At 39.6% G+C, this 15,171-nt stretch overlaps 1 protein-coding gene across 2 annotated transcripts in view; it reads right to left on the reverse strand.

Annotated features, from left to right (window-relative positions):
- Window positions 1-11,826: 11,826 nt before the first annotated feature.
- The window catches only part of LOC124034000 (far upstream element-binding protein 3-like), a 76,864-nt gene continuing 73,519 nt past the window's right edge, over window positions 11,827-15,171 (reverse strand). Inside the window, exons 16-18 of one of the 2 annotated variants that reach the window (XM_046346599.1) lie at window positions 14,825-14,893; window positions 14,317-14,438; window positions 11,827-13,412 (exon numbers count right to left, since the gene is read on the reverse strand). In XM_046346599.1, the coding sequence (XP_046202555.1) occupies window positions 13,404-13,412; window positions 14,317-14,438; window positions 14,825-14,893 (200 nt within the window). In that variant the 3' untranslated portion in view covers window positions 11,827-13,403. Of the gene's footprint in view, window positions 13,413-14,316; window positions 14,439-14,824; window positions 14,894-15,171 lie in introns of those variants that run through there. The other variant, XR_006838493.1, reaches the window with a different exon arrangement.

Genomic DNA, 15,171 nt, shown 5'->3' on the forward strand with positions numbered 1-15,171 from the left:
ACAATTGACGAGGTGAAAAACAGTTGAAAAAGTTGAAGGGGTCTGTACTTTGCAGTCATGTCTAGTTGAGGTCCTGGCTGCCTTTTTGGTCTAAAAACTGGTGGAATTGGTTCCAACACAGAGTGCCAACGACCCTCTGTCTGCAGGTTTCTGTCTTCCCCAACTCTGCTTCTTTGGCACTGACTTCAAACCTCTAGATGGCCGGGTAGGTGTGGAGCCAGAGACAGCAGGGGTCCGGCTGGATGAACAAGCTTCAGAGGGGGATGGACACCTAGACATTGGTGGCGCATAATCAGAATCACTGCCACTGTGGGAAAAACAAATGTTTCAGTAAGAATACTTTCACGTATGAGCCCTGTATCAACACATAAAATGAACAGATGTACTGCTATGAGTAACACTCGTGGCTCTGTCAGGTAGGATTTGCAATGGCGAATTAACTTATTTTACACCAGAGTTTACGACAAAGGCTGGTCTTTGAACGTATAACCATTACATGTTGCCGTTTACCTCAGCTCATTGGCTAGATTTCAAGATCATCAGTGGTCATTGGGCCATTATACAGTGCCAAAATACAGTGCTTGAATTCACCCTCTTAGATGCAGCTACTCATCCGTAGCATGGGTAGAATATGATTCCTTTGTCTTCAAACTCGTGTTGCGTTTTGGGTTCGTTGACTACTCAGACCTTTACTGCAGCTCGCGTCACTTAGTCTGATATATTCATTCTTAACTCACATGTCGTATACCCTCGGGTCAGAAGTGGGCGTAACCGCCTTCAGGGCAATTCTCTGGGCGTACCAAGTTATGAGGCAAGGTCTAGATTTTACTCCGATCCAATTTAGACAACTAACTTCACATTTCATCTTTACAAAAACACTCTCTTTGATTTGGACATTTTCCACACAACGTACAATCTATAAACATCATGCACATATTAGGGAAACTCTTAAAGTTAATGTTTTCGTTATAACGCCGTCCTTTGACTTTTAATAACATAACAAAAATTACATTAATTTTCATATTCCATCTATTGTCATTACCACCATTGTGGCTGACGAAACCATTGTTCCAAAGTCCATTTATTGCATGTTTAATGTTCTGAGGACGGTTCTCCATAGTGAGAGGACAAAGGAATTTTGTCTGTTGCCTAAGATTTACAATGGGCGCGAGGAGTCATAAAACCCCCACATCATCATACCCCTAGATCTCTCCTCCTCTGTTGAGGTGAGAGATAATCTGTAGGGTTGTGGTCTCCTGTAACCTGATCAGGACAGTCATGACACACGGGGATAGTCATGACACACAAGTCTGAAAACTCTATGAAATTTCTATTTTCACTGAATCTCAGTTTGGGTATTGGTTAGACTAGAATTAGAATATTAAGGGGTAGAAATGGTATGCTCTGGGTGTAACCTTTATTTAACTAGGCTGACAGTTAAGAACAAATGATTATTTACAAGACAGCCTACTCCTTCCTCCCCGTTGGGGAATTGAACCCAACCGGGAGGAACCTAACATAATGATATGTTCTGCTTTCGCCAAAAAGCCCTTTTGAAAATCGGAAACTGTGGTTGGATTAACGAGAAGTGTATCTTTAAAATGGTGTAAAATACTTGTATGGTTGAGAATTTAAACTATGAGATTTCTGTTGTTTTGAATTAGGCGCCACTTTCACTGGCTGTTGGCGAGGTGGGATGCTAGCATCCCGAACGAGCCCAGAGAGGTTAAGATATATGTGTTGACTGAATATAAGCAAGTGATGTCTGCTATATAATCAAGTTAAAATAAATAATTTCTGGAGAAACCTAAATAACAAACTGGCTTTATTTACAAATTAGTGAAAATGCCTCACCCCATGTTTAAGAATGGCCTTTTTTCTTGCTAACTCTTGGTTAAAATGAAAACGAAATCTACAAAATATAGTTACTTTTTAAACAAAGAAATTGTTATTATTAATTTAGAATTATATAAAAGCCCCTTAGATGTTATCACAGATCCTAATGGAAAATGCCCCTCAGATATTTATTTAAAATCCTCCAATCCTTTAAATGTAATTATTGGCGGAGAGTCACGTCATTGAAAAACATATTTTTATATATACTGTAGGCCTACTATAGGCAAAATGAGTATTGGTTCCACTACAATTAGGGTGAGGAAATGTTATGCCCCTTGGATATTAATTTAGAATCCTCCAATCATCTTATGCTGTAGCCTACTCCCGACCATCACATTGTACAGCACGATATTTTCCATTCAATCCTAACAGAAACCCTGAGGGTTTTGTTTTTCTCAGAATAGAAACACTATAATATAAAATTAATTAAGCCAAATTTCTTGAAATAAATCTCATATACTATCTTATTACAAAAAAGGTTTTAAATTCTCTAGTAATGCCAATATGGGAGACTATCAAATGCTTCTCAAAGTTGCCCTCTGGTGGTCAAACTACCACTAACTGGAATTAACGTAAAACATATTTTACTCTTATTGTAAATCGTGTATAAATACTTGTTTTTTCACTTTGTATGTGGTGTGCGCACGTATGACATTAGATCAGTGTTGGCTGCTAACTCGGCCCTTATCTTAAATAGTTCACTCCTGTGTTGGGAGGCAATGGATCAGCGTTCTTGTCACGTCTCCTGTTAATACATTTTATGTAAGAAGGTAATGATCCATCATGTATGACATTCCTGGGAGTGTGTAAATTTAAATGTTTTATTACCATATCATTTTTGCATGTTCTCTATAGTTATGTACTTGAAAATGTATCAATTTGGCCACTTGGGCAAATTCGTGAGGGACACCTGGGAGACTTCATACTAAATATTAAGTAACTCTCTCATTCTTGAAAACTTTTGCACACACAATGTTGACCTGTTGTGGACAACATCTAAATGATCCCCAGCTTCCTATCTCAATGAACAGCCTTTGATAATGCAAAAAAAAAATCACATTTGACAATTCATATATTTTTTTACATTTTATCTTAACATATCTATTGTGTTATATTATCCTACTTTAATTTCACATCTTCACCAACTTCAAAGTGTTTCCTTTCAAATAGTATCAAGAATATGCATATCCCTGCCTCAGGTCCTGAACTACAGGCAGTTAGATTTGGGTATGTCATTTTAGATGAAGAGTCCTATCCAGAAGAGATTTTTAAAGTGACCAGTGTTCCATGACTACTATGTACTATCAGATTGTGACAACTAGGTGACTAAGTCTTTGACTAAGTCTATTGTTGTGCTATTATTTTATAATAACCTCGACAACAGCCAGTGAAATTGCAGGCCGCCAAATTCAAAACATACAAGTATTTTACACCATTTTAAAGAAAAACTTCTTGTAAATCCAGCCACAGTGTCTGATTTCAAATAGGCTTTACGGCAAAAGCACACCAAACGATTATGTTAGGTCAGCACCTAGTCACAGAAAACCATACAGCCATTTTCCAGCCAAGGAGTGGGCACACAAAGTCAGAAATAGCGATTAAATACATCTCTACCCTTTGATGATCTTCATCAGATGGCACTCACAAGATTTCATGTTAAACAATTAATGTGTTTTGTTTGATAAAGTTAATCTTTATGTCCAAAAACCTCATTTGAAATTAGGGTTTTATGTTCAGAAATGCATTGTCTCAAACAAACATCCGGTGAAAGTGCAGAGAGCCACATCAAATAACAGAAATACTCATCATAAACATTGATAAAAGATACAAGTGTTAAACATACGAATACAGATAAACTTCTCCTTAATGCAACCGCTGTGTCAGATTTCAAAAAGGCTTTACAGCGAAAGCACACTTTGCGATTATGTTAGGTCCGCTCCTAGCCACAGAAACCCATATAGCCATTTTCCAACCAAGGTATGTCACAAAAAGTTTAGCATTAAAATGAATCACTTACCTTTGATCTTCATCTGGTGGCACTACCAGGTCTCCATGTTAGACAACAAATGTTTGTTTTGTTCAATACAGTTCATCTTTATGTCCAAATACCTCAGTTTTGTTGGTGAGTTTTGTTCAGAAATCCAAAGGCACAACGCGCTCTCAAAACCAAGGCGAAAAGTAAAAAAAGTACAATGAAAGATAGTAGAAACATGTCAAACGATGTTTAAAATCAACCCCCAGGTTGTTTTTGTCATAAATAATCAATAATATTTCAACTGGACAAAATCTTCGTCAATGGAAAAGGTAAACAAGAAATGCGCGCTCCTATCCCGTGCTTGGTTCATGGATGGAAATTTCCACTGTCCTCTCATTGAAAGCGGTGCATCTCCCTCATTTTTCAGAGTAAAATCCTGAAACAATGCCTAAAGACTGGCCAAATGTGGAGGAAGCCACAGAGCTCGTGAACTGGGTCCTAAGTCTTTGTATGGTGGATAGGCTTTCAATGGAAAAACAGCCTTTCAAAATAATAGTACTTCCTGGTTGGACTTTCCTCTGGGTTTCGCCTACCATATCAGTTCTGTTATGCTCACAGACATTATTTTAACAGTTTTGGAAACTTTATAGTGTTTTCTATCCAAATCTACTAGTAACAAAAGGCAAAAGGCCTCCTGCGGGGACGGAGCTGGGACTAAAAATACAAATGTAGGAAAAAACACACATGACGACAAGAGACACCACAACACTGCCCAAAGAGAGACCGAAGACAACAACATAGCATGGCAGCAAAACATGACAACACAGCATGGTAGCAACACAATATGACAACCACACGGTAGAAGCACAACATGGTAGCAGCACAAAACATGGTAAACATGATTGGGCACAGACAACAGCACAAAGGGCAAGAAGGCAGAGACAATACATCACGGGAAGCAGCCACAAGTGTCAGTATTACAAGGGTTATTAAAAGGGGTAAGCTAGCTAATGTCACATTTGGACTCTTTTAGAGTCAAATGGCCAGTGCTCTCAAGGACCTCAGCTACCCGGAGCCACAGGATGTTCGCTCTGCAACCATCCTGAAAGATAGGTCAGTACAGATGCATCAAAGCTGGGACCGAGAGACTGAAAGACAGATTCTATCTCACAGGCTGTGGTTTGGGTGGCTGAGGTCCTTGAGAGATTAGAGTCAAATGTGTCTGTTCCCTCAAAGTGAACTTAAACCTATATCTCCAGCAGCTCAACAGGTAGGGCACACGTAAAAAGAAGGGGGTGATCAAAAAAACGAGTGGTGGATTTGAAAACAGCTGTAGATATTGTCAATGGGGGCCAAAGACGAGCACTACAGGGACCAGGCCAGCATTGCACCTCGTCCATTAGATAGCTCACCCCTTCTAATAACACATGGCGGTGGTAATCTACAATCCACCAATCACAAGGAAGTGTGATGTAAACAATGAACAGATGCGGCATACTCATGATCTTCAGCCTTTGTGGCTGTTATCTAGTAGGTGCTGGTTGCCATGGTCTCAAAATGAAAGAAAATCATATTTGCTTGCTCTATTTGTGTATTACCTCGTCTGTTCTCCTTTTTGTTTTGCCAACTCTTCGGTATGTTCTCTGTGAAGTAGGCTACGGGAGTGTTGTAACTTTTTCCACCATGGCTTAGTGTTAGCACGCTAGCTGGAAACGATCTATTTTTGAATTTTCTCGCTATATAGCTATTGGATTTCTCTTCTCCCCCACTTGCTTTGGTAGCTAATTGAGCCTGCACTCTTACAAGTTTTACCATCAAATGGGCCCCAGCCAACAATCTGTAAGTCTCTGCTCTCTATTTGCTTTTGAAATGCAGTTATGATTTAGTTGTGGCAGTAGACTAATAGCTAGTTGGCTAAAGAGCTAACGCTAGCTGGCCGGCTAAGATAACTGCATATACAATGCATTTGGAAAGTATTCAGACCCCTTCCCCTTTCCGTTACAGCCTTATTCATAAATGGATTAAATCTTTTTTTCCCTCTCATCAATCTACACAAAATACACCCATAATGACAAAGCGAAGACAGGTTTTTAAAAATGTTTGCAAGGAGACTCGAAATTGAGCTTAGGTGCTTTTCCATTGATCATCCTTGACATGTTTCGACAACTTGGAGTCCACCTGTGATAAATTAAATTGAATGGACATGATTTGGAAAGGCACACACCTGTCTATATAAGGTCCCACAGTTGACAGTGCAGGTCAGAGCAAAAATCAAGCCATGAGGTAGAAGTAATTGTCCGTAGAGCTCTGAGACAGGACTGTGTCGAGGCACAGATCTGGGGAAGGGTACCGAAAACTTTCTGCAGCACTGAAGGTGCCCAAGAACAGTGGCCTCCATCATTCTTAAATGGAAGAAGTTTGGAACCACCAAGACTTTTCCTAGACCTGGCTGCCTGGCCAAACTGAGCAATCAGGGGAGAAAGGCCTTGGTCAGGGAGGTGACCAATAACCAGATGGTCACTCTGACAGAGCTCCAGAGTTCCTCTGTGGAGATGGGAAAACCTTCCAGAAGGACAACCATCTCTGCAGCACTCCACCAATCAGGCCTTTATGGTAGAGTGGCAAGACGGAAGCCACTCCTCAATAAAAGGCACTTGACAGCCCGCTTGGAGTTTGCCAAAAGGCAATGGGGGCCAAAGACTAAAACTAAACTAACTAAACTAAATTCTCTGGTCTGACGAAACCAAAATCGAACTCTTTGGCCTGAAAGCCAAACGTCACGTCTGGAGGAAACCAGGCACCACATCTCTATGGTGAAGCACGGTGGTGGCAGCATCATGCTGTGGGGTTGTTTTTTTAGCGACAGGCAAAGGAGAGACTAGTCGGGATCGAGGCAAAGATGAACGGAGCGAACTACAAAGAGATTCTTGATGAAAACCTGCTCCAGAGCGCTCAGGACCTCAGACTGGGGCAAAGGTTCACCTTCCAACAGGACAATGCAGGAGTGGCTTTGGGGAAAGTCTCTGAACTCCTTGAGTGGTCCAGCCAGAGCCCGACTTGAACCCGATTGAACATCCCTGGAGAGACCTGAAAATAGTGACGCTCCCCATCCAACCTGACAGATCTGCAGAGAATGGGAGAAACTCCCCAAATACAGGTGTGCCAAGCTTGTAGCGTCATACCCAAGATGACTCAAAGCTGTCATCGCTGCCAAAGGTGCTTCAACAAAGTACCGATTAAAAGGTCTGAATACGTATGGATAGTGCATTCAGAAAGTATTCAGACCTATTCCCTTTTCCACATTTTGTTACTTTACAGCCTTATTCTAAAATGTATTAAATAATTTTTCCACCTCATCAATCTACACACAATAACAAAGCGAAAACGGGGTTTTAGAAAGTTTTTCAAATGTATTAAAAAAATCAAACAAAATGTGGAAAAACTCAAAGGGTCTGAATACTTCCCGAATGCACTTTATCTAACATTTGATAACTGGTTAGCTGGTGTTATGTACTTCCAAAGCTTTGGTTAAGTTTCATATAGGCTAGGTGTTGATAGCAACTGGGTGACTCATTCAGTGCTAATGTAACTATAGCAGGCTGGTAGGGCTAACGTTAGCAGGTTAGTAGGGCTAACACTAACACGGAACCCAAACCGGCTGCACGCGTGCGCTATCGTGCATACATTTATTTTGTCCCGTACACTAAACACGATCACAACACGCAGGTTAAAATATCAAAACAAACTCTGAACCAATGACATTCATTTGGGGACAGGTCGAAAAGCATTAAACATGTATGGCAATTTAGCTAGTTAGCTGTCACTTTCTAGCTAATTTGTCCTATTTAGCTAGCTTGTTGTTGCTAGCTCATTTGTCCTGGGATACAAACATTGAGTTGTTATTTTACCTATAATGCACAAGGTCCTCTACTTCGGAAATTAATCCACATATAAAACGGCCAACTGAATCGTTTCTAGTCCTCTCTCCTCCTTCCAGGCTTTGTCATCTTTGAAACTTATATGGTGATAGGCATCTACACTTTCATAGTATTACCACAACGACTGGCTAAACATTTAGTCTTTCAATCACCCACGCGGGTATAGCCAATGAGGAGATGGCACGTGGGTACCTGCTTCTATAAACCCATGAAGAGATGGGAGAGGCAGGACTTGCAGTGCGATCTGCATCAGAAATAGGAATGACTTCTATTTTAGCCCTTGGCATCACAGACGCTTGTTGGCACGTGCGAGAAGTGTGGGTGCAATAATTGAATAACATGGATTTCTAAATTTATTTTGCGACGCTTGCGCACGTGACGTGTCCGGTCTGGTCAGCATGTAACAGGCTAGTTGGCTAGCAACCTTATTGGCTAGCAAAGTTGATTTGTAACAACAAATTCAGTATTTGCTTGTAAGTTGGCTGAAAATGTAATTGAAACCAGTGTGAGTGCAAATGATTTGGTTTAATTTGAAGTTATACATTTGAAGTTATTTATATTGGATTTTACATTATAGGGAATAGGCTGGCTTGCCGGGTCCTCCATATTATATCACACGCCGGAAAAACATTTTCCGACATGACTTCTGCAATCTGATCAGTTTTAAGTAATCATTTGAAAAGTAGAAAAGTGAGGCATAACTTTGCATTGTGACTCTTGATGCGTATATAATGCAAATCCATATGTTACGTTTACACTTCTTACCCTTTAAACGGCATTCAATAGTAAGGCTCCCTGGTGCTTTTAAAGTCATGGTGACATTCCAGATTCCCTGCAATCTCACAGACTGGCCACAGACCAGGATAAATCTAACATGGCCATGTAGTCATGGAGCGAAGAACTGAGGATAGCCAACGTGTAATGAATAAAATATTACACCTAAACAGGTGTGGTGGGGGTTCTCCAACATATTAAAATTTAAAAGGCAAAAAAATAGAATACAAGTAAAGAACCTATAATCATTTAAATACTGCTTGACATGTATTATTCTAAGAAACAAGAGAGGTGATGGCTAAAGTCAAAACCTGGCAGTATTAGTATTGGTACCTATCGATTCATAGTTCATAAGGCTAGTTTATGCATTCAACTCCAGGCTCCTAATTAAGGGCCAGAAAGTGACCTAAACTAAGCTAGGTTCCCTGGTTTTAAAGAGAGAGAAGAAAATCAGTAGAAGAAAACACAATCCTTAAAAACTAGAGTTGAACACCTTTGGTCTAAATGTCTGGTTTGCAGCCAGCCTCAGCAGCCAAACAGTTTGAACATATCAACTGATTCCAAGAGGAACAATTGCACTGTGGTCAATACAGAAATGCTACACAAGACGTTCAAACTAGTGCTGTCATCAAACTCCTCAGACACAGATCTATCTATACTGGGCCCACTCACCTGTAAAGCAGGTTGCATTGAAGGAATGTAGAGACAACTGGGAAAGGATGACTGACAGTCATGAGAAGGCTGTGAAAAAAATACACATTGCTGTTGGTTTTCATCAGATTCTACTTCTGATGGTACTGACCTCGTCCCGAGGTATAAATAACTGGCACCTAGAGCCTGGTAACAATGTGCTACAGAGACATGAAAGGGGTGTCGTTAAAATGTATATATTATTTTTGGGAAGCCCAATTGATTCTGAGTTTGGGCATATAGTTTATATGAGACAACTCTTTCTAAGACGCGTATTATGCGATTTTCAAAACTCACTTCTTTGTAAAAATCAGTTGCGCTGCTCGCGCTTTGAAGTCCGCACTGAAAGTGAGGGAGGGGTTCTAAGGGTCGCACTAGATGGTGGACTGCGAGATCAGCCAATTAAAACTGGTGGCTGTTTTCGCCGCTCCTGCCAAGTCCCGTTCTGAGGCGGTGTGAAACCAGACGTCTCGACAGACTGGTGGGCGAGACTATGATGGCACAACTATCCCCTCCATACTGGAAACGTTAGCTCTTGTACTGTTCCAAATGGATTTCAGCATCAACGGATTCTATGACAATAACAGAACACATAATTTGTCTTAGTTCAAAGAGTGCAACTTTCATCTGCACTGAGGGACTCAAGTTCTGTAGTCACTGGAGGTGTACCTGTGGATGTATTGCAAGGCCTACCTTCAAACTCAGTGCCTCTTTGCTTGACATCATGGGAAAATCTAAAGAAATCAGCCAAGACATCAGAAAAAAAAGTCTGGTTCATCAGGCGTTTCCAAACGCCTGAAGGTACCACGTTCATCTGTACCAACAATAGTACGGAAGTATAAACACCATGGGACTATGGAGCCTTCATACAGCTCAGGAAGGAGATATGTTCTGTCTCCTAGAGATTAACGTACTTTGGTGCAAAAAGTGCAAATCAATCCCAGAATAGCAAAGGACCTTCTGAAGATGCTGGAGGAAACAGGTACAAAAGTATCTATCCACACAGTAAAATGAGTTCTATATCGACATAACCTGAAAGGCCACGCAGCAAGGAAGGAGCCACTGCTCAAAAAACGCCATAAAAAAGCCAGACTACGTTTTGCAACTGCACATGGGGACAAAGATCGTACGTTTTGGAGAAATGTTCTCTGGTCTGATGAAACAATTATAGAACCGCTTGGCCATAATGAATATTGTTCTGTTTGGAGGAATAGAAAATGTAGAAAATGTGTGGGCAGAACTGAAAAAGAGTGTGGGAGCAAGGAGGCTGACAAACCTGACTCAGTTACACCAGCTCTGTCAGGAGGAATGGGCCAAAATTCACTCAACTTATTGTGTGATGCATGTGGAAGGCTACCCGAAACGTTTGACCCAAGTTAAACTATTTGAAGGCAATGCTACCAAATACTAATTGAGTGTATGTAAACTTCTGACCCACTAGGAATGTGATGAAAGACATAAAATCTGAAATAAATCAATCATTCTCTCTACTATTATTCTGACATTTCACATTCTTAAAATAAAGTGGTGATCATAACTGACCTAAAACATAAAATCTTCAATTGAATTAAATGTCAGGAATTGTGAAAAACTGAGTTGAAATGCATTTGGCAAAAGTGTATGTAAACTTCTGACATCAAGTGTATTTTATATTCTTTAGGTCGAGTCCCACTCTGAACACTATGACAAAAACACTAAAGACGAAATGGCTCTCCTCCAGCAACAGTTAAATCTTTAATCTAGGGTCAGCTACCTCAGGGGCACACAAAATAAATGCATGCTCATCTTTATTTACAATTCCACTTAAGAATATGTTTCCTTTGCCAATACAGCAGCTTTTATTACTTCTGGCAACCCTTGCCTACACACACTACTCAATTAGGGGACACCTTGAGGTCATTATGGAATAATTACTCATTTGTTATTGATGACAAATGTGCTTTTGGCATGGGAACCACCGTCTATTAGTGCAGTGCAAGTGCAGTAGAGCCGTGCGAGTAATTCCCATGCCGACATCCCATGTACTGGATCCGCTTGGCTTCCTGTCTCCAACTTTTAAAATGCCCATTTAGCACTCCCATTCTGATCATCAATTTAAAGCAGAGGTCATCTGATGTGTAATTACTGGAAGACTTTAAGGGGGTGACATCATCGTCTACATCCCAAATGGCACCCTATTTCCTATATAGTGCACTACTTTTGATGAAAAAGTTGTGCACTATGTAAGGAATAAGATGCCATTTGGGACACATACGTTCTCTTTTCGAAACACATGACCATCTGGGGCTAGGGCTTGATGGCAACAGTCATAAAGGATTAAACCGCAAGTTGACAGACTTCTACAACTTTGTTTGCTAATGTGTTTTACTGCATAAGTGAGGGGATGGGGGCATGTATTTCACTAATGGACTAAATTAAGAATGACAGACCAGAAAAGACATTACACTTACGGTATTTTTTTCTGGCAGAAAACTAGTTATTACATTTGCTGTCCACATGCAATCATCATTTGTCCTTCTATATCTGGAAAAAATCAAATATGATCAGATTAAATTCATACTTAATCTTGAGAGAGTAGATTTAATTGAAGCACGGTATACAGCAACAAAGAAAACTGTTAGGGAGATTGACAAATCATTATACAGATAAACTTTTTAACAGTACAAAAATAAAGATTATATATTTTCACCACAAAAGCAATTGTGGCAAATTACTGAGTCAAACAACTAAGAAAGCATAGAAATAAACAAGTGAGAATATATAGTCTCTATTCATGTTTATGGCATATAACACTTTATACTTAAGGTATCTAAATCAAACTGTATGCTACAGAAAGATGAACTTGTTAGTCCAGTGATATGGCTCTTTGGGTAACTCCGCCGTTAAACTAATTTGCCATTGAAAAGGTTAGCAAACATCTAAAAACAGGAATGTGCATTACAATAGCCCAAATGATATCAACTGCCCTAGAAACAAACAAATTACTTGACTTTTAAATACAAGGTTATCTGTGCATATGAGAAAAATGTACACAAAATTCATAGGTTAATGTATGTCTTGTCATCAGAAAAAATTGTAGGGAGTAATCATTTAATGAATCATAGCATACATTCTTGCTTAAACAAAAACAATTATGTTAGCGAGAAACAAAGTGTACTGGTTGGGATACTGTAGAAGCTAGGCGGTTCAAAAATATAAATAAATCACACTTACATTTGCCATACAAAAACAAATATTTTGAACAGGTAGAATGAAAGCGGCTTAGCAGTCCTGAGCACAGAAGACATGCTGGGTTTATATATGCACTTGGTGAGCGATGCAACATCAAATTTCAAAACAACATTTACCATATTAGCAGTGAATACATAAAATTGCGAGAGCATCCTTGTGAATATTACACTAACAATCCTTATTCAACAAATATACTTAAATACCCATGTACATAAGGATACATACATAAGATTAAATCAAACTAATAATATCCCAGCTCTTTAAAATATCATTTTGATAAGCATTTATTACACTTAGGCTTAAAACTAGGATGTCTAATGTAGGAATAATAACTCATTTATCAGCATGTGTCTCAAAACCTAAATTAGATAGCCGCACCTTCCTGAACAGGAAACAAAACAATGACACAGAAGAATAACATGATTGAATAAGAAATGTGATACCATACCAGGAATATAGTTAGAAATTAAAACTTTTTTCCAACAATAACACATTACATTTCAATCTCTCAAAATTAAAAATGTTCTACGTAAAAACAAAAAGCAAACGCATGCTTAAAACATTATTGTTCACAAAAACACACCTGTCATTATACACAATCCTCAAGGCTGCTAAGCCAATACCATTTTATTGCAAAAACTAGACAAAATAGATTATACTACATCTTGGTCAAAGATAAGGCGATACATAAAAAAAAAGTATACTTAAGACGAGTGTATCCCAAAATTGCCAAGTAAAATATCAGTTTTTAGGTTTAGTTATTCTACAGCGAATGCATTACAAACAGGAACGGTACGCCGCAAAGTGTTGAAAATATACTTTAGAAACCTCAATAGTACTGTTAATAGATCTCTTTTCGTCTCAATGATTCCAAAGTCTTAATTAGATGGGTGTCCACTCTAATGCTCCTGGAAGATATTTTAAAAAGGAAAATGTTATGTAGTTTAACCATGTACACAACAGCACATCCCAATACACACATGCATGTAAACTTTTCAAGACTTGCCAGTAATAGTTGACATACACTGAGTGTACAAAACATTAAGAACAGCTGTGATCCCTTATCGACGTCACTTGTTAAATCCACATCAATCAGTGTAGAAGGGGAGCGAAAGATTAAATAAGGATTTGAAAGCCTTGATACAATGAGACATTAATTGTGTATGTGTGCCATTTAGAGGGTGAATGTGCAAGACAAAAGATTTAAGTGCCTTTGAATGGGGTATGGTAGTATGTGTCAAGAACTACAATGTTGCTGGGATTTTCACGCTTAACAGTTTCCCGTGTGTATCAATAACGGTCCACCACCCGAAGGACATCAAGCCAACTTGATACAACTGTGGGAAGCATTGTAGTCAACATGGGCCAGCATCCCTGTGGAAAGCTTTCAGCACCTTGTAGAGTCCATGCCCTGACGAATTGAGGCTGTTCTAAGGGCATGCAGCTCAATGTTAGGAAGGTGTTCTTAATGTTTTGTACACTCAGTGTATATAAACAGAGAGTGCTGTTTAGCGGCAGAGCTGTTCATAGGCAGAGTAGGCACTTTTAGGAGGCAGAGAGAGCTGTTTGAAGGCAGAGACAGAGCTGTTCAGAGAGAGCTGTTTAAAAGCAGAGACAGAGCTGATTAGAGACATAAGATTAGAGGCAGAGTTGTTTAGAGACAGAGACAGAGCTGTTTAGAGACAGAGCTTGTTTAAAGACAGAGAGCTGTTTAGAGTCATAAAGAGGGAGGCCTAATTAGTGGAAGAAACCATTTTTTAGAGAGCTGTTTAGAACCAGTGTTAGTATAAGTTTGGCAGTGTTGTACATTACCTGAAGACCTGGGCCCTGGGTTGCCTGTGCACCCGGCCAGAGGTACGCTCCCTGCTGCCTGTAATATTCTGCCATAGCTGCACTGTATTCTGGGAGTGAGCTCTGCTGCTGAGATGTCTGACCTTTTGGGACACAAGCGTACAGACATTCCGAGAAAACAGCATTAAATAAAGCTATCATAATAGAAATTGCAATCTTGACTATGTCTAAAGACAACTGACAAAATTAATGAATTCTTATAATAAGCCTCCCATGCTTTGCTGTAGTCATGGACAATAATCTGAGCTTGGGTCTTTTGGCCTGCAAACACAGAATGGGCCATTACACAATGGTGGAAATGGAGAATCATAATCATTACGTTATCTGCAATATATACCACTGGAGATATACTGCGCCAGAAGCCGAACCGCAAGCTTTGCTGCAGTTGCACTAAATGTATGGCAAAAATAATGCAATTGTTCGAAAAGTCATGTGGGTATGACAGCGTTTTCACTGTCAGAGCACTTGCCTAGCTTTTTATAATACTGCTCCCAAGCTGTAGAGTAGTCCATCTGGCCTGCCTGGGATCCATTGTGACCTGTACCCAAATAAAATAACATTGCATTAAATATAGAACAAAAACCAGTTTATTTCAAATCTGTCATTCTGCCCCTGAACAGGCAGTTAACCCACTGTTCCTAGGCCGTCATTGAAAATAAGAATTTGTTCTTAACTGACTTGCCTAGTTAAATAAAGGTAAAACAAATAATAATAATAATAAAAAAGCCATGGTAGACTCCCCTTCCAATTGGCTTAGAAGTAAAATAGATGAGTGGATGAAAGTGAATGTGTACCTTCTACACCTGGTTCATTGTA

This window comes from Oncorhynchus gorbuscha, linkage group LG04 (assembly GCF_021184085.1).
Source record: "Oncorhynchus gorbuscha isolate QuinsamMale2020 ecotype Even-year linkage group LG04, OgorEven_v1.0, whole genome shotgun sequence".
NCBI classification, from domain to species: Eukaryota; Metazoa; Chordata; class Actinopteri; order Salmoniformes; family Salmonidae; genus Oncorhynchus; species Oncorhynchus gorbuscha.